The sequence below is a fragment of the Topomyia yanbarensis genome, chromosome 3, assembly GCF_030247195.1.
Source record: "Topomyia yanbarensis strain Yona2022 chromosome 3, ASM3024719v1, whole genome shotgun sequence".
Classification (NCBI taxonomy): domain Eukaryota; kingdom Metazoa; phylum Arthropoda; class Insecta; order Diptera; family Culicidae; genus Topomyia; species Topomyia yanbarensis.
Window position 1 is genome coordinate 137,574,464 of NC_080672.1, and position 23,743 is coordinate 137,598,206.

Below are 23,743 nucleotides of genomic sequence, written 5' to 3' on the forward strand. Positions count from 1 at the left end.
TTTCGGCCGCCTTCATCGATTTTAGGACATCGGCGTATTTGTCCTTGTCGGTTTTTAACCACAAGGCTTCGCCTCTGTCCTTGGCCTTCTTCGCAGGCCGCGGTACCTCCGGTTTCGGTGCCGGCTTTTTCTTGGCGACCAGCGTCCAGGGGTTTGAGCCCCCCTGCCCCGGTCGTGCCGGGTTGCTGGTACCATCGCTCTCCACAGCGAGGTCACTCTCGCCCTCGCTTACCTCGCCCAAACGGCGTTTGACTTTAACGGTTGCACGCCGAGTGGTGTCGGTTTTGGCACCCTCGCCTGGCGACTTCCTAGGGCGCTTCGCGTTCGATGCCGTCTTTCGATTGCCCTTGTCTTTTCCCTTCGAGGGGAACTCGGTCGCCGCTCCGATCGACGTGGCTGCTCCGTAGAAGGTAAAGGCCACTGTCTGTGAACCTCTATCGACCTTCTCTCTTTCCTCCCTATTGGAGGCCACTGTCTGGGTTTCTCTGTCGGGCCTCTCCCGACATTCCACCCTCTTAGCATAGGCCTGCTGTTCCTGTCTTGCGACACGAACAGCTTTCCGGAGCTCCAGGAGGCTCAACTTCAACTCCTTGGCTATATTCTGCTTTGCGCTAGTGAACTCGATTATTGAATCGAGTTGCTTTGCTACTTTGCGCATCGCAGATAGTGGCCCCTCCGGTGCATTGGTAGGGCTATTGCCTACCGCTGCTGGGGGGTCACTGGTGCTTTCAGATGCAGCACTCATCGCTCCACTACTCTCCCCACGGGGGGGGGGGGGGAGACCTCGCCAAACCACCTCTAGCGAAGGGGTTTGGCACCTCCGACTGTTTGTTGTTTTTATTTTTGTTCTCCATGTAAGTACCCACGAGTCGCGCGAGAATAAATGTCCGCCACGCCAGAGCTCCGCATTAGCGTGGTAAGGGACGCTTACTGTGGGGGTTGCCCAGGTACCCCACAGGCTCCGTTAACGATCGAGCATCTTTTTCACCCCCTCGATCACTCATCCCTCGGCACGGGTCGCTTCACGCCTTGGAATTGGGGTTATGACCTACCTTGCTTTACGTGGTGACCTCGGCCCAGATCATCACAACCATCCTCCTTTATCAGGGCTTTGGACCTGTAGCTCTGGTTCTCAATAGTTCCATGTATGTATGTTATTACAGACATGCTACTATTGAGATCCGTCATTCGCTAGCGGAGTTGGGACATTCGAGTGTATTAAGCTTTGTTTGTCGTATTCTTGTCGGTGGTAACTGCGAGCTGGACAAGAGTGAATACAGCGTAGGCTCAATATTGATAAATATTTTAGGCTTACAGGAGAAAAACCAGGACAAATCAAGCGTTTTTCTCAACTTTCCAGGACAGCAGGACAATCAGTGAAAAACCAGGACATGTCCTGGGAAACCAGGACGTATGGTCACCCTACTTAACCCTTAAAGGCGCAAACCGATTTTTTTCGAATTATCTGAAAATTGTCTCACAGCTTTAGTACGTTGCTATGATAATTTTGAGAGGGTTTTCGAAATGTTGTTTTAAAACAACATTGCGCATTTAAGGGGGGGAACTTAAATTTAATAAACAGAAAAGGTTGCAAGGCTATATCTAAGTACCAAAGAAGAATATTTTAAGAGCTTCGGTTTATTAAAAAGAGAGACAAATATATGTCCCGATTTTATCAATGTCCCTGTTTTATCAGCTTAAAATTCACCAAGGGGCTGATAAAAACGGGTCTTTACTGTATATGCAAAACACTGGTGGAATTTTAAGCGGATTCACACTAATAACCCTGAAGTGAAGCAGCATATCGTAGTTAATAAGTCCATGCCTTCAGCTGCACCAATTTAGAAAATACGATCATACCTATTAGACAACAAGTCTCCTGGGGACATGACCGGGAACCCTAGCGATATAAGGGATCTCAATTTCTGCCAGAGTTTTAACCACACACCGAAAATTTGATATCAGACTCACGGTTCGCTCGACCATTCAGGAACACACGCAAATGTGTTACAAAATCACGTCAGCGTGCAAACGTTAGAGCGATTTTCCAAGCAACCTGCCCACGAACTCGCAAACATGATTACACTCCGGTGATTAGGTGAACGTCTCAGCACTCATAAACTTACCAACGCGATCTAAAGCATCAACCTACAAACTCCCGCGCTCGCGCCATCATGGGTCGGGATCGTCCGGAAGTCTATTCTCGGTAGCAACAGTCTAGGTCCAAAGTAATTAATAAAAAAATAAAATTGAAAAATTAAAAAAAATAACTCCCATATCCACTAGACAAAACGTTCCATGTCGACATTACCGGAAACTCTAGTGATATGGGGTAACTTACTCCCTGTCAAAATGTGATCCGTACACCGAAAACTAAATGAATGACTGTCCGCGAATATGTGAATGGCCGCAGTGTTTCAAAATCGAATTTATACAAGCGAAGTCACATACACGCGAGCACACGCGACAAACACGTCGACATACGAACGCTTAAGCCCTTCGCGATCATCCACGCACACCTATGACCGCGATCGTGCATACTTGATAACACTCCGTAATTATGTGAACGTTTTAGTACATACAAAGCTACAAACGCGGTCTCAAACGCGAACCTGCAAAAGCAAACGATCATGAATCGGTCACGTCCGGAAATCTTCATTTGAGCAGCTTAGGTCCATACATCCAGTTCGACCAATCGAAAAATATCCACTAGACCACACGTTCTACTGCGACATGACTGGGAACTGTAGTGATATGGAAGAAACCACTTTCTTCTAGAATCTGAACCGAACACTAAAAAACTACTATCAGATTCACGATCCGCGCGCGATCATTCTAGAACACACGCGAATATACGAAAGGCACACGGTTATAAAATAGAATTTATACACGCGAAGTTACATACACGTTTGCACACGCGACATACAAACGCACACGCGATCGAACACGTTAACGTACAAATGCTCGAGCCCTTCGCGATGATACACGCTATCGCGAGTTCCTACGCCCGCACATACCTGAACCATACAATGAATATCACATTCAGAATCAAGGCCCACTACAATTGGCCTAAAGCAGTGTTTTAGTGGGCGCCATTCGCCTGTCTCGTCTGCAATTGTAGTATGTGATTCTGACTAAAAAGCCCTTCTGAGAGCCTAGCTCTACAGCTCCAGTAGGACAACTCTCGAAAAAAAATAGTTTGAACAAACATTTCAATGAAGAACATTGACATCAAAAACTTAATGTAGGGAACATGTAGATTATCAAAGTCAACCCAGAGTACGGACTTCAAATTGAAATACAGTTTAAAAATATTTAACTTTAAAAATGTGTTGCGTCTACAAATATGTGATGATAACTTCGAAAAGTGATCAATGTCATCCCGGTTTACGGTATGATATTTGACGTACTAATGTAAATCCAAGTTGTCTTCAAATGCTCTACATAATCGTAGTACAGTACCAACCTGTCATTATAAAATGAATAAAATTTGATTTCGGGGGAAAGTCGTGGAGTTCCGGTTTTACCCATAGCATCGGTTTTACCCTTACAGACGGAAAATGTTCTGTTTTCTTCGTCAGATGGCTTCCTCACGCTTAAGAATTGTTTGTTAAAGGATGTGTTCATTGTAATTATAGTGATGTTGTTAATTATTGTTAGAATCGTGTTCAATATTGTTAATTAAGTTAACAATATCGGGTAAGAATAGCGGTTTTCAATTTTAGAGACATAGATCCGCATGCTACCGATTTGTGGTATCATCATATGGTATATCATCAGATGTTTCCTCAGAATTCATAGTAGATAAGCAATGTAGTATATCTACAGATTTAGAACATAATTCATTCTAAGATAGAGGAAAATAGTAAATTTCTCTGAGCGAATCCAGTTTATACGGCCAGGATCCCTAGATTTGGGAATCGTTGCACATTTTTTAACATAATTGATATTTAGAACTTCAAACTGATTGAAATATCACATGGATTTGAACAGGATATATTACAAAATCACCTACAAATTTCTGACTGTAAATTTAAGTCCCAATTATCATACACAATTAACTTATTATAATATATAGTAGGTTAATTGGACACCTTCCCCCGTACCTAAGACAAAGTGTACCTCATAGTTTCGGTGCACATTCCACAACCGAAACCGGTGTCTTTGGCTGTTTTTTTGTGGTACCGATTGGTTTACGGACAAAAAAGACCGCTGGGAAAAATGAATAATTCACTTAGGCATATACAAAGCCCACATATATTATCATTCCGTTCCGCAATGTCAAACATAAACGTGTCCAAATTTCATCCAAAATGCACTGGAGCGTGAGTAGGATTAGATTGTGTGGTTTTGGTTACCTAGCGTTAAACGAAATTCAAAAAACTAATACTAAATCATTGTTGACAGTAAGTTGGCACTATTCTCGCATAACACTCAAGGTATTTGGTAATTTTTTCCATGTACTTAAAATAAGTCAATTATCATAGTTCGATTGAATAATCATGTAATCTATATAATCAGATATTTGTCTCATATAAATTGCTAAATAGCTCAATCGACCCTAGTGCCGTGAATCACGGAATACTTTCAGGAGTTTCAAGTTGGTGGATATGATAGCATTCACAATTCTTATCTGGGACTAGTTCATTTATTTTTAGTACATCTTGATCGTCTATTGACAAACCTCAAAGATCCTGAAAAAATTGAATATTGTTATTTTAATATTCCAAAGGTAAGATATGATTCTTAACCCTTGAGCACCCGCGTTGTTGCACTTTGCACAATACTTTGGGATTTTCCGTTGTCATGTTGTTGCAATGCCATTTATCAATGCCAAACCTCCCTTGCCTAGGCCGATTGGATAGACGGTATAAAATATGCTAATCGCGCACGGAGGGTCGTCTCGTGGGTCTTACTGTGTTACGCGAATCTCTGACACAGTGGACGCTTGTTTCTTCGCAAATCATGGAACTCAAATGATGGTCCCATCCCTAATACCTATTTCGGGGTTCGTTATAGATGATTATAATCCAACGCGTTTGGCCTCTTCTAGTTGCTGTACAACAAGTGCTTATGATGAAATGTGTATTGCACTGATCGAGTATGGTTAGAGTAACACAAATTAATTTTCAGCATAAACGAATCTATCCCGCCTTGTGCAGGAAGGAACAGTTTCCATAGCTTCGGTTCAAGAACAGTATTTCCATGAAGGAAACTTCTATGTTAGAAAGCTACTTAATTCCGTCTACGTAGCTTTCAACAAAAAAGGCTCCACAAGTCCATGTGAAATGCCACGTGCATGTATACTTGTAAATAGTGCTATTGATGCCGACCTCACAACTCGTGATATTTCTACTATCGCGGTCAATATGAGTGTTTATAACATAAACAAGAAATACGTCTATTGTTGGGCGTATTTTCCGCATAATGAACCATCACCTTATCATAATCGGCAGTGATGCAAATCACCACATCATTTGGGGCAGCTCAAATATCAAGTTTAGAGGGGCCGGATTGATAAAATACTTAAATAATCCAAATCTGCACATACTTAATGTAGGAAATCGTCCCACATTTGCACGAGCTGGCAGAGAATAGGTGTTAGATGTTACTCTCTGCTCTGACGGTATTATGCATGAGTTGGCAGACTGGCTCGTCCGAATCATTTCTATTCTACTTCAAAGAGGATATAAAGACATATTATGAAAAAAGTGCTTACTCGTAGTCTTGCAAAAGGCTACATTCCATTAGCATGCCGGAAAATAACTGTAAAATTCATTCCCAAAAGGAGCCGCGTCAGTTATGAGGAGTCAAAAAGCTTTGGACCAATCAGTCTGACTTCCTTACTTTTCAAATAAGTGGAACGTTAGCTAGGGAGGTGCAGCATGCAACGCAACATGTATACTATTTTCCTGTTGAACAATGCTGTCTACAACATAAAGAAAGCTTTTTCGCAAAAGCAATCTAGTTTAAGAATTTTTCTTGCTATTGAAGGTGCTTTTGAAAATGTGGCTTTCGAATCCATTTTGGACGCAGCATATATATCACTAACTGTATACACGCAATGCTTAGCAACCGACATCTTTGCTCGTTGTTAAAACAAGTAGAGATAAGAAAACGGAGTATCTGCGTATGTCCTCAAGGTGGAGTGCTGTCACCACTTCTATGGAATCTTGTCGCCGGTGGCTTGTCGAGGAAATTTAATAAGCTTGGGTTTCCGAGATATGGTTTCGCCGATGATTATCATATAATAATCACCGGTATTTGCATTACCGCACTTTTACGAGAACTCGAAGAATACACAATTTGTTATACGTAGGCGTAACTTGCGTCCAAACAAACTTTTCTGTCGGATGTGATTCCAAAAATGTCAAAGAATTGCAGCATTTTCCCAACCAGTTTTCTAGTCCGAGCGCTGACTAGACATTGCAAACTAAATTTGTACATGGCTATTATTCAGCGTGTCGAGTAGTATTCATGTGATCTTTGTGAATCCGATTACGGAACTTCATATCATTTGATATGTAACTGCCCTGCCATAATACAATTTCATATCCGGATTGCTATGTAAAGGGAGCTGAAACTTTAGGATATGCTATTGTTCTTAACCAAGCGTGGCAAAGAACTATGGTTTAAGCCCTATTTGAATGATAAAATCTCTCTTGCTAGGGGGGGGGGGGCTTGTCGTTCTGTTACCTCAATATCCCCTCGAGGGTGTTGATATATCCGCTCATTGAGAAGTTGGGAGGGAATAATACTTCCGTATTATCTATGCTCTCCGTGCTCTCCGTGTGGTTATATTCCTCATCCTTAACCTTACCACTTCCTCAACGCATCCCATCAAGAAATAATGAAAAGACAATTCACGGCAAGGCACAAATCTCCGAACAACATGGAGAACGTGCCATCTGAGCCAATCGCTACTGCTTCCTGATGATTAAGTCAACGTGTTAGTGCTAACGAATTCATAAACGCGACCTCAAGCGCCAGCACGAAATCATGAATCGTACTCGACTGGGAGCTCCCACTCCAAATTACGTAATTTATATACAACACACTCAGGACGACAGCCTGTACGAACATTCAAAGGCTCACGCGAATGTGTATACAACTGCAGGGTTGTGTAAACAATATCACTCGCCAAAAATATTCGCACGCTGGCCTTCACGGCAACCTAAAATCACTTGTGCGCTTCGCGATAATACAAATCTAGTCACGCATGCAAATGCTGCGATCAATCGCACACTGCTACGTCAGCGATCTTGCATACATGAAATCACGCAATCATGAAACAGTCAAGACAGGAATCACCTAGCGTCGGTGCTAGCAGCCGACATCCATGCTTTCAGTAGAATTATTCTAAAAAATCGCGTTTTGCACTAGACATGTTTCAGGACGACATAACCGGGAATATGAGGAAACTCAATTTCTTCTAGCATCTAAACCGTATATTTATAATCAAGTATCAGATTCATGATCCGCGCGATCATCCAAGAACTCACACGAATATACGAATGGCCGCACGGTTAGAAAATCGAATTCATGCACGCGAAGCTACATACACGCTAACATACGCGACTAGCACGTTAACATACAAACGCTCGAACCCTTCGCAATTATCCAAGCACACCTACGCCCGCGATTTCACAAACATAAAAACACGTTCGCGCGATCGTGAATAGGTAACATCCGAAAGTCCCTACCCTCGGTCCTAGCAGCCTAGATCCAATCATAAAAATTGACGCCTATATCTATTATACAACACGTTCTATGGGGATATGACTGGAAACTCTAGTGATAAGGGAGAAACCAACTCTCTTCTGGTTTCTGAACCGCACACTGAAAATTCAGCAGCACATTCACGATCCGCGCGGTCATTCAAGAACTAATGCGAATATGCGAATGGTCACACAGTTATAAAAACTAATTTATGCATGTGACGTTACATACACGCTAGCACACGCGACATACAAACGCCTGCGTGGTCGAACATGTTAGCATATGAACGCTCGGGCCGTTCTCGGCGATACACAAAGGCGAAAATGCACCTCGATGAATAAGTAAACGCTATAGCACTTATATTCTGTTCAACCCGGTATATAGCGTGAACAGATAAAGGCACGTTCCCACCCGATCGTTAAGTTTCTGCGCCCGGACTTCTGAACCGCACACTCAATATCACAATCAGAATCACTAACCGCTGCAATTGGTCTTAGGCAGTATTTTAGTGTGTGCTATGTCCCGTCTCGTCTGCAGTTGTAGTGAGTGATTCTGACAGGGAGCTTTTAAATCCAACTCTACAGCTCCAATTAGATCACTCGCCAAAAATGTACACCTCCTGTTGTTCTATTGCTTGACAAAAAGAGATAAATCCATATGTTTACTTATCTGACGATTTCACGAACAAAGTACACACAAATCGTGACGGTAGTTCCATGTAATGCATCCAAACAGGTAAATAATATAAACGTGCCCAACCCACAAAAATAGCAAGCTTCGTGTTACCGTACCAGCTCAGTGGAACACAACTGCATTCTACACTGAATATCAGCGAACAGGATGGTCAAAATCTAGCATTACTATTATATGTGTACGATTACCTGTCGTACGCTCCGGCAAGTGCCTTCTGCCATTGAAGCCTCGTGTGGCAAATTTGATTGTAGTCTAACTCCCCTTTCTAAACAATTTTCAGCACACACAAAAAATCATGACCGGTTGGATTTTTATTGCCGCACACCCTTGGGAACCGTAACTAAATAACAAGCAGCACACGACCGCGCCATTATAATCCGTTCAACCGCCCAACGTAAATCATACCCAACTAGCAGCGACGATGGGGAAGCTCAGTGGCTGGGGTCGTCCGTCGATTCATCCCTCCACTATTCGCATTCTAGAATTGCCGAAAGCCATTACCCTTTCGGGTTATGGTTTTGAAATACGTGCATATTTCTGTAAAACTACCCTATGTGGTATCCTTTCATCAAACAAACGACCCACACGTGTTACGAATAAATTTTAAGCTGGTTGAGTTTTAAATGGCGTTACTAAATAATACTGCTATGAACGGGTTTTATTTATTGTAATCCAAGCCGAACGGTATTCGAATGTTGGTGAATGGTATGCCTAAATTCGGTATACACGAACATGCAATCGTGCATTCAAGCAAGAAAAGAAGAACATCGAAACTTCGGTACCCGTGTAAAAATACACACTAGCGACAACAGCAACAGCAGAAACTTGGGACCATCACCATTATATCTATCTTACTCGCCATTCCTACCACGTCAATGACGCCAGCTTTTAAGCCAATTATTACCCTAATCCAGTTTCCAATCGATTAACACTGTCCATGTCAGCGGGAAAACGAATCCCCGATCGTTTGCTCCCAGTTGTCCCGAACGAAACTAACGTAAACATTCAATGTGACAGAGGTTGGCAACTGGTTGTAGGTATAGCGGTTTAGAGTTAGAGCAAATCGGTGGCGGCGCGGCACATTTTGGCATTGCACTTGCACTTGCACCCCCAGTCAAGTACAAGGTCGACATGTGTTTCTTCTAATCCTACGGGGCGTCCCCGGTACGGTCGGTCGGTCGATCGGTCGGCCGCACAGAATGAAGCGGCAATCGTACCGATCTTGCGAAACGAAAATTGATTACGGTCGTGTGCGCGCAAAAACTGTCGGATGCTGGATGCGGACTGGCCGATAGACTCGATACATATCTACGTATATAGGAGTCTTCTTCGTTTCAAACTGACAGCAGTATTGGTTTATTTTTTGAAAAGTTCACTAGAACGGTTAGAATCCACATGCCATATGTCAATCAAGCTGGGGGAAATAGTTTAGCTTGCTGTACGGTGAAGTATGTTCGTCATACCTACTAGATTTTATCGTCGTGTGTTTCGTTGCGAAGAACAGCAAAAGCCTGCCTCCGCTAAGGGGCCGTACACAAATGACGTAGCTTTTTTTCGGAGATTTTTGACCCCTCCCTCCCCCCTCGTAGCATTTGGTCACAAAATTCTAACCTCCCCCTCGTAAATAACGTAGCATTTACCTACCCCCTCCCCCTCGTCCCATGCAAAGCACCCGGGTGATGAAAAAAAATTACATGTTTTTCAATTATTTTAAATACATGTCCTTTCAAAATGTTTGACGACTTTTATCAACATTTTCATTATAACAGCAAAATGCGTGCAAAATAAGCCCATTTCATCACAAATATTGTGTTGATAGTTTTGTTTTGAATTTTATATGTCAAGGGGAGCATAAAGAGAAGTTCTCTCAGTTCACAATCCTGCAGCTACCAATGATTCTTAGAAGCATACGTTCATCTAAATTACTAAATTTTGTTTGGTTGAATCCGAAGTGAAATCTTAATTCAGCTTCCAAACTAAGTCTACTAGTTAGCAACATTAACTAAGTAATGTAGCAAGTTAAATCCGCATACAAAATCTTTTCGTATTTTTGTGAACTTGTAATTCCGCGAATCGTAAAATTTACCTCATGAAAAACCGCGTCAAAAGTAACTTATTTGAATTTAAACTCATTTCTCTTGGGAATGGAGGATCATTAAATTATTTTCTCTAAACAATGGGTTTTAAATTTAATGCTACGTCGCACAACTTTTGACCCTACCCTCCCCCTCGTCACACTTCGTCACAAATTTAGTATACCCTCCCTACCCCCCAAAATGCTACGTCATTTATGCATGGCCCCTAACGGATTTTTTTTTTCTATTTCGCAAACGGAATAAGGGTCAATTGCGTTTAGCATATTTTCTGACTATTTCCGAAATCTCTCTAGAATCTGATAACATTTCTAGCCAAACATGTCAAATAGGGTGTCCCAAAATGACATCATGTTAAAAAAGTCATCGGGCTCACTTCTTAAATGAAAGGTTAGTGTATTAGGACCACTTTATTCTTCGGAGTGAGTTTGCTAAAACGCTTCCTACTGGTGGCGACTTTTGATTTTTTGAAAAATGGGCCGATTTTGGATAAAATTTTAAATTTATGCCTGTTGAAGTGGTCCTGAACTGTCTTAGATTTTTTTCAGCATTTTTTTATTTTTCTGGAGATCCAAACGGAGAAGTTTGGTTAGTTAGTTTGTACAAATTTGGAATTATAAGAGCGGCAGGGCCATTAAAACTTAGTAAAAAGTGAAATTTTTGGTGTTTTTCAGTATTTTTTTCTTCAAAACTGGGTATCTACAAAATTTTAAAAGTACAGAAAACACTTTATATAGTTGAGCCGACTTCAGGGGCGTAATTTTGCTGAAGAAAGTGTATAGCTACGGCCAATGGGGTATGAGTTATTTACGTTTTTGTTAAATAATCTTTTGACATTTTATGATATTCATAAAAAATAACACTGTTCTACAAAATAAAACAACTTAAGTGGGCTTAGTCCGCATATTATTTTTCGGAAAATAGAAGGAAAATGATGAAAAATGGCGTTTTTCGCTTGTCTCTAGTACATCAGAATCGGTTTTTATGAGCATTTGACGATTTTTTTTTTAAATATTTTCTATATTAATAGCCACTTAGCGGGTTTGAAAATCACTAAAATTAAACAAATATGTCGAGTTAATGGCAAGTTATGGCGTATATTTGAAGGCTGAATTGATTAACGTACTTACATTTTGTATATAAAGTCTTATTTTCATGTTAGGAACTTTGAAGTGGAGAAAAATGCAGAAGAGTGAGGTGAGTGCTGAAAAACTGATATAACTGTTTAGATCACATATTTCCGAAATAGTCAAATTTGGGGCAAATATCCTCGAAAAAGTTTTACAACAGAATACAGCGTATCTTCTGACACAATCGTTTTGTTGAAGATGCCTCCTAGAAGTAATTATGGAGAATTAACTCTTCAAAAAATAATTAGAGACTTGGCGTCATTAGCAAAGTTATTATTTTTATGATTTAAGTTACAAAAAAGTCATCAGTTGCTCATTAATCCTCGTCCTGACATACTAAAGACGTACAGAAAACGTCATTATTCATAATTTTCCTTCTATTTTTCGAAAAACAATGTGTGGTCAAAGCACATTTGAACTGATTTACTTTTTGGAACAGAATTATTTTTGATAAATTGCTAAAAATGTCAAAGGTTATCTACCAAAACTTAAATAACTCATACCCCATTAGCCATAGCTATACACTTTCTTCAGCAAAATTACGCCCCTGAATTCGGCTCAACTATATAAAGTGTTTTCTGTACTTTTAAAATTTTGTAGATACCCAGTTTTGAAGAAAAAATACTGAAAAACACCAAAAATTTCACTTTTTACTAAGTTTTAATGGCCCTGCCGCTCTTATAATTCCAAATTTGTACAAACTAACTAACCAAACTTCTCCGTTTGGATCTCCAGAAAAATAAAAAAATGCTGAAAAAAATCTAAGACAGTTCAGGACCACTTCAACAGGCATAAATTTAAATTTTTATCCAAAATCGGCCCATTTTTCAAAAAATCAAAAGTCGCCACCAGTAGGAAGCGTTTTAGCAAACTCACTCCGAAGAAGAAAGTGGTCCTAATACCCTAACCTTTCATTTAAGAAGTGAGCCCGATGACTTTTTTAACATGATGTCATTTTGGGACACCCTAATGTCAAATGGTCCTAAGTGAAAATGACAGTTTCTCTTTGTTTACTTTCTCGTTCGCTAATAACTCGGCAGTTTCTACGTTTGTTCATTAACTCTTAGCATAATATGCTAGTCAAAATCAGCGTTTTTCGATATATCCTGAAACAATATTGAAAAGTTTTATGCTGACGCCGTAATAATCGAAAGAGGAAGTTAACAAAGAGAGGCTCTCATTTGCACTTAGGACCTTTTGACATGTTTGTCGAGATTTGTCAAAAATACTAATATTGCTTATCTCATAGACTATGTTAACAAGAATGGAAAAGTGGGCTGGTCAGTCTGGATTGTATAGGTATGATTTTCAAAATCGTTACGAAGCTTTGATTCGGATTCTGGCCCACAGTTAGTTCCAGATGCCTGATTCCGATTCAGACTCGGGACTTGGATTTAAACCAGTCCCTGAATCCGAAGCTTCCCGCTTCTTCAGATCAGGTGCGGAACTAGTGCTTCCACAGCCAGTGAAGCAAATTTTCATCAAAATTATCGCTCATCACCTATTGAAACATTCGTACTATCAAATCACAGAAATAAATGTATTACTTTTTATGTGCGATGATACACGCGATCGCGAGTCCCTACGCCCGCATATACCTGAACCGTACAATGAATATCACATTCAGAATCACGGCTCGCTACAATTGGCCTAAAGCAGTGTTTTAGTGGACGACATTGCCTGTTTCGTCTGCAAATTGTAGTATGAGATTCTGACGGGGGCCCTTCCCCTAGCTCTACAGCTCCAGTAGGACAACTCTCGAAAACAAAACAAACTGAGTTTTATTGGATTCTGCGATGATTATGACTTTCATTGGTTTAGTTTTTTATAGAATATACTGAAGAAAAAAATTCAGTTTGGACAAGGAAAAGTTTTTTTCAAATAACTTTTTTTCCTTGAAAGTACCCAACTTGAATTTGTGACGGCAGGTAGGGAACATAATTATCTATCTTGGAACAAAATTTCATCCAAATCAAAAATGGCTTTTTTTCTAAATCGACTTTAAATTTTAAAATCGATTTTTTTCAGTGTAGGAGTCAATGAAGATTTTTTTCAATATTTTTATTCGAAAATTTGACTAATGTGAAAAGCACTCCTACAACATTTTTTTGAAGGATTTGTTATTTTTAGACTATAACTATTTGAAAAAAATTGGTAAAAAAAAGTTTGGCCCTTTTCAAAAGGCAGTCTAGAAGAAAAAAATTCAGTTTGGACAAGGAAAAGTTTTTTTTTAAATAACTTTTTTTCCTTGAAAGTGCCCAACAAACATTTTTGACGGTAGGTAGGGAACATAATTATCTATCTTGGAACAAAATTTCATCCAAATCAAAAATGTTTTTTTGTAAATACTTTAAATTTTTAAAATCGATTTTTTTTAGTATTTTTATTCGAAAATTTGACTAATTTTGTGAAAACCACTCCTGCAACATTTTTTGTAGGATTTGATATTTTTAGACTATAGCTATTTGAAAAAAAATGGTAAAAAAGTTTGGCCCTTTTCAAAAGGCAGTCTAGATCATTTTTGGAAAAAAACAAAGTATGCAAAGTGGCTTTTTGTGACAAAGTCTTCATGTACAGAAAGTTCCCTCCCCAAGGTTTAAGGGTTTGACGGTATTGCAAACATCATCAAGCATCAATTGCTTTAAGATGGGTATTGCATTACGCTTCGATAGTGGTGCATCGAGGAGACCGAGAGGGCTTATGCGCCTTTTTTATGTTATATGTTTTTTCATACTCTGCACCTGCGCATACCAACGCTAAACCACTGACTTTTGCTGTGTGCCATGTTTGCAAATATTGTTCTATTGGTGGCATTCACGGAGGGAGTCGTTGTGTGTCCATTTATCGGTCGACTTCGTCATCATGCATATACTAATTAAATTATTTTAAACCTATTAGTTGTAGCTTTGTGATAATCGTAGTTTTTCATACTAGTGTCCAACTGTTATGTGCTAGTCGTATGTCTATCTATGCAGTTGGGTCAGGGAATGGATGCAGAACTGACGTATATGATAGAATAGTGGCTAATACTTCTGGTGATCAATGTGAGCATTTGGTTCTATTCATGCGGGAAAGTCGGGTTGGATAAATTAGGGTAAAATACATTTTTCGACTCACGTGAGTCATCCATTCCCGGCCATCATAGCATGATGAAAGATGTCCATAAAGTTAGCACTACCACTTTCGAAAAAGTGAAGTATGACATGAAAGTCTAACAGCATGCAATTGTCGTTAATGATAAATATAAAACATTTGCTGCATTTAGACGAGTTTGATTGCATGTTACATGTGTTTTTCTATTCTACTTCATTAGTCTGTTTCTTTTGTACATCTATTAGTTTGCTTTTCCATTATTTATGTATACCAAAATAGTATTGTTCAATTTATACACTTCTAATCAAGCTCTTTGCATCTTTTTTTCTTTATTCGGCGTGTTTTGATTCCTTTTATTAGCATATCTCTACTATACGCTATCTATACTCATATAGGTACAAACGCTCATGGCCTTCGCGATAACACAAACCTGGCCACAAAGGCGATTATGCAATTGCAATAATCCACATGTACTTACGCGCGCGATTTCGCCTACATGAAAACTCCCCGGTAATTAAGTAAACGTGGCTTCTTTAAACTTCCAAACGCGGTCTCAAACATTAACCCACCACTCGCGCGATCATGAAACGATCACGTCCGAAAGTTTTACCAGTCTGGACTAATGCCTTCAGTTGAATGCTTGAGCCCTTCGCGACCATCCCCGGCACCTACACCCGCGATCTCGTAAACATGATAACATCCCGGTGATAAAGTGAATGTCTCAGCTCTTATAAATTTTCAAACGCAGTCTCAAGCGTGAACCTTAAAACTCCCGCACTCGCACGATCAGGAATCGGTCACTTCCGGATGTTTCTATCCTTGATATCAGTAGACTAGGTCCTTGCCTTCAATTTGATCAATTAAAAAAGAAAGCTCTCATATCCACTGGACACCACGTTACATGGCGACATGACCGAGAACTCTAGTGATATTGGGTAACTTACTCTTTGTCAGAATGTGAATTGTACACCAAAAACTAACTATCAGAATGAAGGTCCGCGTGACCATCCAAGAACGCACGCGTATACAAAATAGCGGTTACAAAATCCAGTCTTGTACACGCGAAGTCACATGAACGCGAGCACACGTGACAAACACGTTAACGTACGAACGCTTAAGCCCTTCGCACACCGCACACCTACGTTCGCGATCGCGCAAACTTAATAACACTCTGGTAATAAGGAGAACGTTTTAGAACTCACGAAATTTCAAACGCTGTCTCAAACACGAACCTACAAACGTTCGTTTTCGCGCGCTCATGAATCGGTCACGTCCGGAAACCATTACTCTCTGTCCTAATAACTTAGGTCCATACATTCAGTAGGACCAATCAATAAATAAAGCACATATCCACTAGACAATACGTTCAATGGCGACATCACCGGGCACTCTAGTGATATGGAAGATCTCGCACTCTTTTAGCATCTTAGCAGTACACCAAAAAATAAAGTATTAGACTCACGGTCCGCGCGCGATTATCCAAGAACACACGCGAATATGCGAAAGGCACGCGGTTATAAAATAGAATTTATACACGCGAAGTTACATACATGTTAGCACACGCGACATACAAACGCACAAATGCTCGAGCTCTTCACGATGATACACGCGATCGCGAGTCCCTACGCCCGCACATACCTGAACCGTACAATGAATATCACATTCAGAATCACGGCCCGCTACAATTGGCCTAATGTAACCTAACGTCTGCAAATTGTAGTATGTGAGCCCTTCCGAGAACCTAGTTCTACAGCTCCAGTAGGACAACTCTCAATATATATATATATATATATATATATATATATATATATATATATATATATATATATATATATATATATATATATATATATATATATATATATATATATATATATATATATATATATATATATATATATATATATATATATATATATATATATATATATATATATATATATATATATATATATATATATATATATATATATATATATATATATATATATATATATATATATATATATATATATATATATATATATATATATATATATATATATATATATATATATATATATATATATATATATATATATATATATATATATATATATATATATATATTGGCTTCTTTTTCCGCGAACGTTTGGATAAGGTGTCAATTCTTATATTAGCATTATTCGTGCGGGTTGTTATGCTAACTGACGCACATTTTAACCGGTATAAAATAGGCACTACCGAAATACCTGAAACGACTAACTTCCCGAGCAAAGTCCTACATCAACATTACAGCAAATAGACAACATATTTTGATATCAAGCATCAAATTGAAATCTTATTTTGATATCAGTTTAAATTTTTTCGGATATGACATCATATTTTGATCTCATTTTGAAGTGCTTACATTTTTAGGAAAAAATGTTTGTTTCTATTTCTTTGACAAACATCAAATTGATTACTTATTTTGTTATCAATGAAATATTTCACCATCTCAATGAGTTTTCAATTTGCTTTCACTGATAGCATGAATAGTTTTCTGTTTGATGTCATTGTGCAATTTTTCTGCTTTCGATTTTGATCTTTTAACCGTTAAAACGACCAAAATGATAACAACATGACCAATCATTCCCTACTACATCACAACATCAAGTTTAGTTCTCAATTTGTTATCAGACTCTGCTCGGGTTTGTAAATCGAATATACAAGGGGCCGTACACAAATGACGTAGCTTTTTTCGGCTATTTTTGACCCCTCCCTCCCCCCTCGTAGCATTTGGTCACAAAATTCTAACCTCCCCCTCATAAATAACGTAGCATTTACCTACCCCCTCCCCCTAGTCCCATGCAAAGCGGCCGGGAATGAAAATAAGTTACATATGTTTATCAATTATTTGAAATACATGTGCTTTCAAAATGTTTGACGACTTTTATCAACATTTTCATTATAACAGCAAAATAAGCCCATTTCATTACAAATATAATGTTGATAGTTTTATTTTGAATTTTATTTGTCAAGGGGAGCATGAAGAGAAGTTCCCCCAGTTCACAATCCTGCAGCTGCCAATGATTCTAAGAAGCATACGTTCATCTAAATTACTAAATTTTGTTTGGTTGAATCCGAAGTGAAAATTTAATTCAGCTTCCAAACTAAGTCTACTAGTTAGCAATATTAGCTAACTAATTTAGCAAGTTAAATCCGCATACAAAATCTTTTCGTATTTTTGCGAACTTGCAATTCCGCGAATCGTAATTTACTTCATGAAAAACATCAAAAGTAACTTGTTTGAATTTAAATTTATTTCTCTTGGGAATGGAGTATCATTAAATTGTTGTCTGTAAACAATGGGTTTTAAACTTAATGCTACGTCGCACAACTTTTGACCCTACCCTCCCCCTCGTCACACTTCGTCACAAATTTGGTATACCCTCCCTACCCCTCGAAATGCTACGTCATTTATGCATGGCCCCCAACAGATGGCGAGTTTTTATGCTAATTACCAGAACAAGATTTGAGCCAATAGAACGAAAAGAAACTAATTTAATTTAAAACAGCAATGTACCCATAAAATAGAGCAAATGTAAGAAATAAACGACTCCTGGTTTTGTCCACTATCACGTCAATAATCAAGCTATAATGTTTTTATATTTATGAAGAAATATGTTTAACATGACAATCAATAGTATAGTGTATGTATTTCTCTAAAGTACATGAAAGTACTCAATAAAATGAGAACAATTATTATATTTGAATAATGATTCAATGGACTAAAATAAACCATTGAATATGACAATAATACATTTGTTCTTCGTGCCAATATGGCTGCTATAATTTGGTAATTGATTTTCGATTCTTCTCGCGAATTGCCAATTCTGAATCCTCCTGTACGATAAAACAGTCATCATTCCACTCAGACAACACCATGCGTATTCTCTACGCACACTACATGTCCAGTGGATTGTTGGTCAAATAAACACTAACCAAACAAATAAATTTGTTTACTCAGTCCAAAGAAATGTCAGCTTGATTGGCTTCACCCTGCGGGTATGTGTTCCCATACAATGTCATCAAATAAGGACAAAATACGCGCAATTCTGAATATAATAAAGACTACTTAGTTGTTCGCAACAAAATGAGATCGAAAAAAATAGTTCCATGACAAAGATGGTTCATTTTCAAAGATATCACTGTTGAATCATCCAATAAAAATAGGTAATAAGGGACGCGGACGAAAATAGCTGACCACCGCCTGTTTTTTTATATTTATAATAAAGTCTTCAAAATAAAAAAAATAAGCCTTCAACTTCGAATCTTTTTTTTTTCAACCATTCGTAAAGACTCAGTACAATTTTAACAGTTTATATGATAATCCCCTCTAAACAAAAAAAAATACATTTTTCGTAGTATCATAAATCGAAGCACAATAATTAATACTTGTATTACCCTATAATATAATCCTAAAAAAAATTTTTTTCATGTGGAAATGATATTGATGCTTACATCCAAGCCGATTGTATACATTGACTTGAACATAGGTCTAAAAGATTGTCTTTTTCAAATTAGACATTTCGTAAATTATTGGTTGGTTTTAACTCTATCATTGCATTGTAGGAAATTCAATCAAGGAGATAAGAAAGGATATCAATTAATCACAACTCACTATACTTCCTCAATTGAGAACAATACATAGTTAAATTGTTGATTGTATGTTTCTTCATTGGACATAACTAGCATAATAATATTCATCATACAAAGTAAATTCTCACCATTCAGTGAAACATTTTCCATTACCCATGACCGTAAGGTCACTCGATTCAACCGATCGCACCTCACCGATAGATTTCTCACAGATTAGCTCATTTCGTTTGCACATTCACTAGCTTCAGTTCGAATAAAAAAAATCAACAACCTTGAGTTTATCGAGTGAGACTTCGAATGACATCAGTTTGTGCTGCTCATCGCTCCTAAATTGTCTTTGCTCTCGGTGGATCATCTCCAGGGTCCGACCTGTTATATTGCTTATTTATTCTTCATTCGTTTCATACTGCAGTTTGCGTAAAGATTTTGAATTTCAGTTTAGTTGATTGTGTGTTTTTTCTTCTTCTCTCTTCCATTTTTTCCGTTCATTTCTTGGCTTGTGCATGATTTGCCTGCTCTGACCTACCGCGCCGCGCTACCGCTGTGTGCTGTGCGGATGAAATGATTTACCGGAACATCGACGTCGTCGCCGTGCCTGCCTGTTCAGGTCGCCTTTGCATCACAGCCGCACATCATCCAGCAGTAATCTCAATGGTAACGCTGCCACTCACCGCCAGAGGCCTCAGACGCTGACACCGACCCGCGACTCGCCCAAGAATGCTCCCGTCCCGATGCTCACGCTGGTGCTGACAGTCAACCAGGATGCCAACGGGTACGGCATGAAGGTGAGTTGTTTGTTTTGACGATTTCATTGAGAATGCTGCTTTTTTTCTCTTTCCTGACTTGTGATTGTTGTGTTTGTTTTCTATTCAATTTCATAATTCTGATTTCACAAACGATTTCAAAGGTTTCCGGAGACAAACCCGTGTTTGTCGAAAGTGTGAAACCAGGTGGCGCAGCGCAAAAGGCCGGTCTGATGGCCGAGGATATGATACTGAAGGTAGGCTATTGTCCTGACAGAAGTGAATAACAATCAACTACGAAACAGTAGCAGTAGAGTTCAATAAGCTCGAGATGCGCGCGTATATGTGTGTCTGCGTGGAAGTGCGTGCGTACGATGCGTAGATGTTTGCATTTAAACGAGCCATGGGGATGAAAGGTGATAATGAATTCTCCAGTTCACCTTTCGCGGATGTGGCACTGACCTGACTCCGCTATTGCTGTTTACCTGCGGGTTTGTTGTTGTACACACTTTCTCGTAGCTGTTGTCGGTATGTATGTACGCGCGCATGCACTCACACAAAGATACGCGGGCATTGCCGGTTGAAGGTTTCAAAATAATGAGGGTAGCTTAATGGTTACAGAATATGGTACGGTATATGTTCGTGTTATTAATTCATGGGCTCGAATAAATTGGCTCCGTTCTTCGATGGTCGAAAAATGTCTCGAAATTTTACAATTTCCCTTAAAGTTAGTAAGGCTTTCAGAAGCTTGTGGGATATGCCGTACCTACAGTTTGAAGGAGTTTTCTGATATTCACCACTTTTCTATTTTTTTATTTTTTTTCGAAATACTTCGTTGAAGTTAATTGTGAGTTTCATGAAATGCGCTTGGATCTTTTTAAAGTTTGATAGAATTTTATGAAATTTGATGAAGCAGGGGGCTTGTTTATGTTTAACAGATTTTCCATAAATCCTTAGAATATTCGTGGACGTCCGCGAACTTCCCAGAGGTTTTTAGAATTTTACTAAATATCGTATTTTATTGAAGTTCAGTACAGCTTGATTGAATCACCGATAGTCGTTAAAAATCTACTGAAACTGTAATAATATTTCTAAATGTTCAGTTCGTAGAATTTCCAGAGGTGGGTATAATATGTGTGAAACTCGTGAACACTTTACTTTCTATAGAAATTGTTAGTATTGAAAGGCTGTAAAGTCAGAAGTATTTCCTAATTTCTTAAATGCCATCCTTAAAGTTCATTGAGATACTCTGAAGTTTGGCAAAAACCCAACTATAATTTGAGTTTCGTACAAATTATCTGAAGTTTTAAGGATGTCCTTCTAAGTTAGCAATCTCCTGAAATATAAAAGAGTCCTGAAACTTGTAGGGTGTCCCTAGAGCTTACAGATTTTTTTACTTGTTAGATTTCCACGATGAATTTATGACTTGCAGTTTGAAATACTTTGCTGGACTTTGCAGAACTACTTTGAGTATCACACAACTTCTCTAGAGTATTCAGAAACCCATGGGACTTCATTAAATTTAATAATCATATCAAAAAGCTACACTACCTGAAGTTTTGAGGCATGCTGAGTAACTGTGGGAGTTGTTATTGAAATTTTGATTTCTTATTTTCTATTTTCAATATATTTTACAATAGAAACCTCTTAACTCCTGTGAGTGAGCTAGGAATATAGGAAAAAGCTCATATTTGGTATATGATTTGTAGATTGAATTAGCAGTGTTTTTCAAAAAAAAGTTACCGATCTACTTTTTATGGATTATTGGCAGGTAGTAAAGTGGGGGATGACAGTAATGGCGTAATATTTTATAGTTCTTGAATTGACGTGTTTCGCCGGAGTAAATAAACAGGGTATAGTAAAATCGTTCACATGCCGTTTGAAAAATATCTGATTCAATTAAACATGAGTGAAGCTCCCGCCAGTTGGCTGTCTGGAGTTGAAATTGATCTTGTTTAAACTAAGAAATCCCGAATTAGTTTAACAAACGGTAAATCTATCATAAATTTTCGACAGCCGGCTGCCCCTAGCAATAATCACATGGTAACATTTTTGGGAGTGTATCACTTATCAATTCGAATTCAGATTTGTGTAATTTTTTACCCCATCCCACTAATAAAACTCCTTCCGGTGGTAAACGTGGAGATGCAGAGGTATATACGTGGCCAGCGCCATTATTGACATTTCAAAGTATAGTACTCTCGACACATGCACACTGAGGATGGATAGCTACTCCCAGGCTCCATTCGTTGATTCTTTGTGAAATTTTGCTTGTACGAATTGTAGGTCATTATGCTCATGCTTATGCTCATTATTGGCAGGTAGTAAAATGAAGGAATCTTCGGGTTAGGGATGTGAAGTCTCCGTGCGAGATTCTCATCAAACGGGCGGGCTTGCAGAAAATCATGTCAATAACAAGACGAGTGTAATCTTCTTTTTCCATGATCCTCACAGCATTTCCTTTATCCACACGAGAGTACACTACATCCTGAGCTTTCAGTTCGCGAACCACGTTCCAAACATCGGTGCTTGAGTGCTCGGTTCTGTTCGTATATACTGGTAGTTACATTCGAAAGATATACCTCGAGATCAAGAAGTTTGGCTAACGGGGGTAGGCGTAGCGTAGTTGGTAAATCGATTGCCTTGTATGCAGCGCACCTGGGCTCGGGCCCCGACCCCGCACATAGGGTTAGAAATTTTCATAAGAGATTTTTCTAACCCGAAGAGGCGAATGACCTTAAGGTTAAAACCTCTATAATCGAAATAAAAAAAAAGTTTGGCTGACGTCGACGTAAAACTGTTGTACTGTATGGCGCTTTTGTTATTATTCACTATTTTGGATAGTGGGGTACACGAAAGAAGGACTGCAAAATTGAATCCCCCGTTCAGCAGATCCAGCTCAGTTTGTGATAGTGGTGTGGGCGAGAGATTTATCACAAACTTTTCAATGGTTTGCGTAGAGCACCTTACCTGTGTTGGGGATTGTGCATTGGAGTGGGATACGGATATATGGTCGGTGTTGAGTCAGACCGGACTAAGTGACAAAATATTGATTTCGAGAAAAAGTTTGAATCGCAGCATCCTCTACGTTATAAATGAAAATAATTTTTTGCCATAGTTCTTGTTTATGGTTACATATTTCAAATCTGGTGAAAGTCGAATGAAGCTGAAGCAATTCTTTATCCAGTATAATCGTTATCTCATTTTTTTATGTTTTGCGACTTAGTCCGGTCTGACTTAACACCAACCTTATGAAAAAAAATAAATTTTGCTGCGAGAAACTTTCTAGGTTCTATTTGGGTCCTAGAATAAATGTACAAATTTTAAGCTTAATCGGTAAAACTATATTTTGCGGTTTAAAGTTTACATGGAATTTCGCATGGGAAAAATGACTTTTACAAAATAATTCTTCCAAGAGTCGTTCTTGGCAGCCTAAAAATAAATGGTGTGTGATTTTTATAGGAAATTTTTCATTGGTATTAAGTTACGAAGACTGCGAAACTATCAAACTCTCATGAAAAAAGTTATTAAGCAAAAACCAACTGATGCTCTGAATCTCTCAATTTTCGTAGCATCACTGCTGCTAACGGTCGAATTATATACATTTTTTAACTTTCTCTTATTATGTACAAAAGAAGCCTAAATTTATCCC

General features: G+C 38.7%; 1 protein-coding gene across 4 annotated transcripts in view; it reads left to right on the forward strand.

Annotated features, from left to right (window-relative positions):
- Positions 1 to 23,743, forward strand: part of LOC131694190 (rho guanine nucleotide exchange factor 11) — a 387,472-nt gene that overhangs the window by 128,722 nt on the left and 235,007 nt on the right. For 3 of the 4 annotated variants that reach the window (XM_058982676.1, XM_058982679.1, XM_058982677.1), the window contains exons 3-4: positions 19,956 to 20,133; positions 20,256 to 20,348. The exons of the other annotated variant lie outside the window; for it this stretch is intronic. In XM_058982676.1, the coding sequence (XP_058838659.1) occupies positions 19,956 to 20,133; positions 20,256 to 20,348 (271 nt within the window). The remainder of the gene's footprint in view (positions 1 to 19,955; positions 20,134 to 20,255; positions 20,349 to 23,743) is intronic. 4 annotated transcript variants of the gene reach the window in all.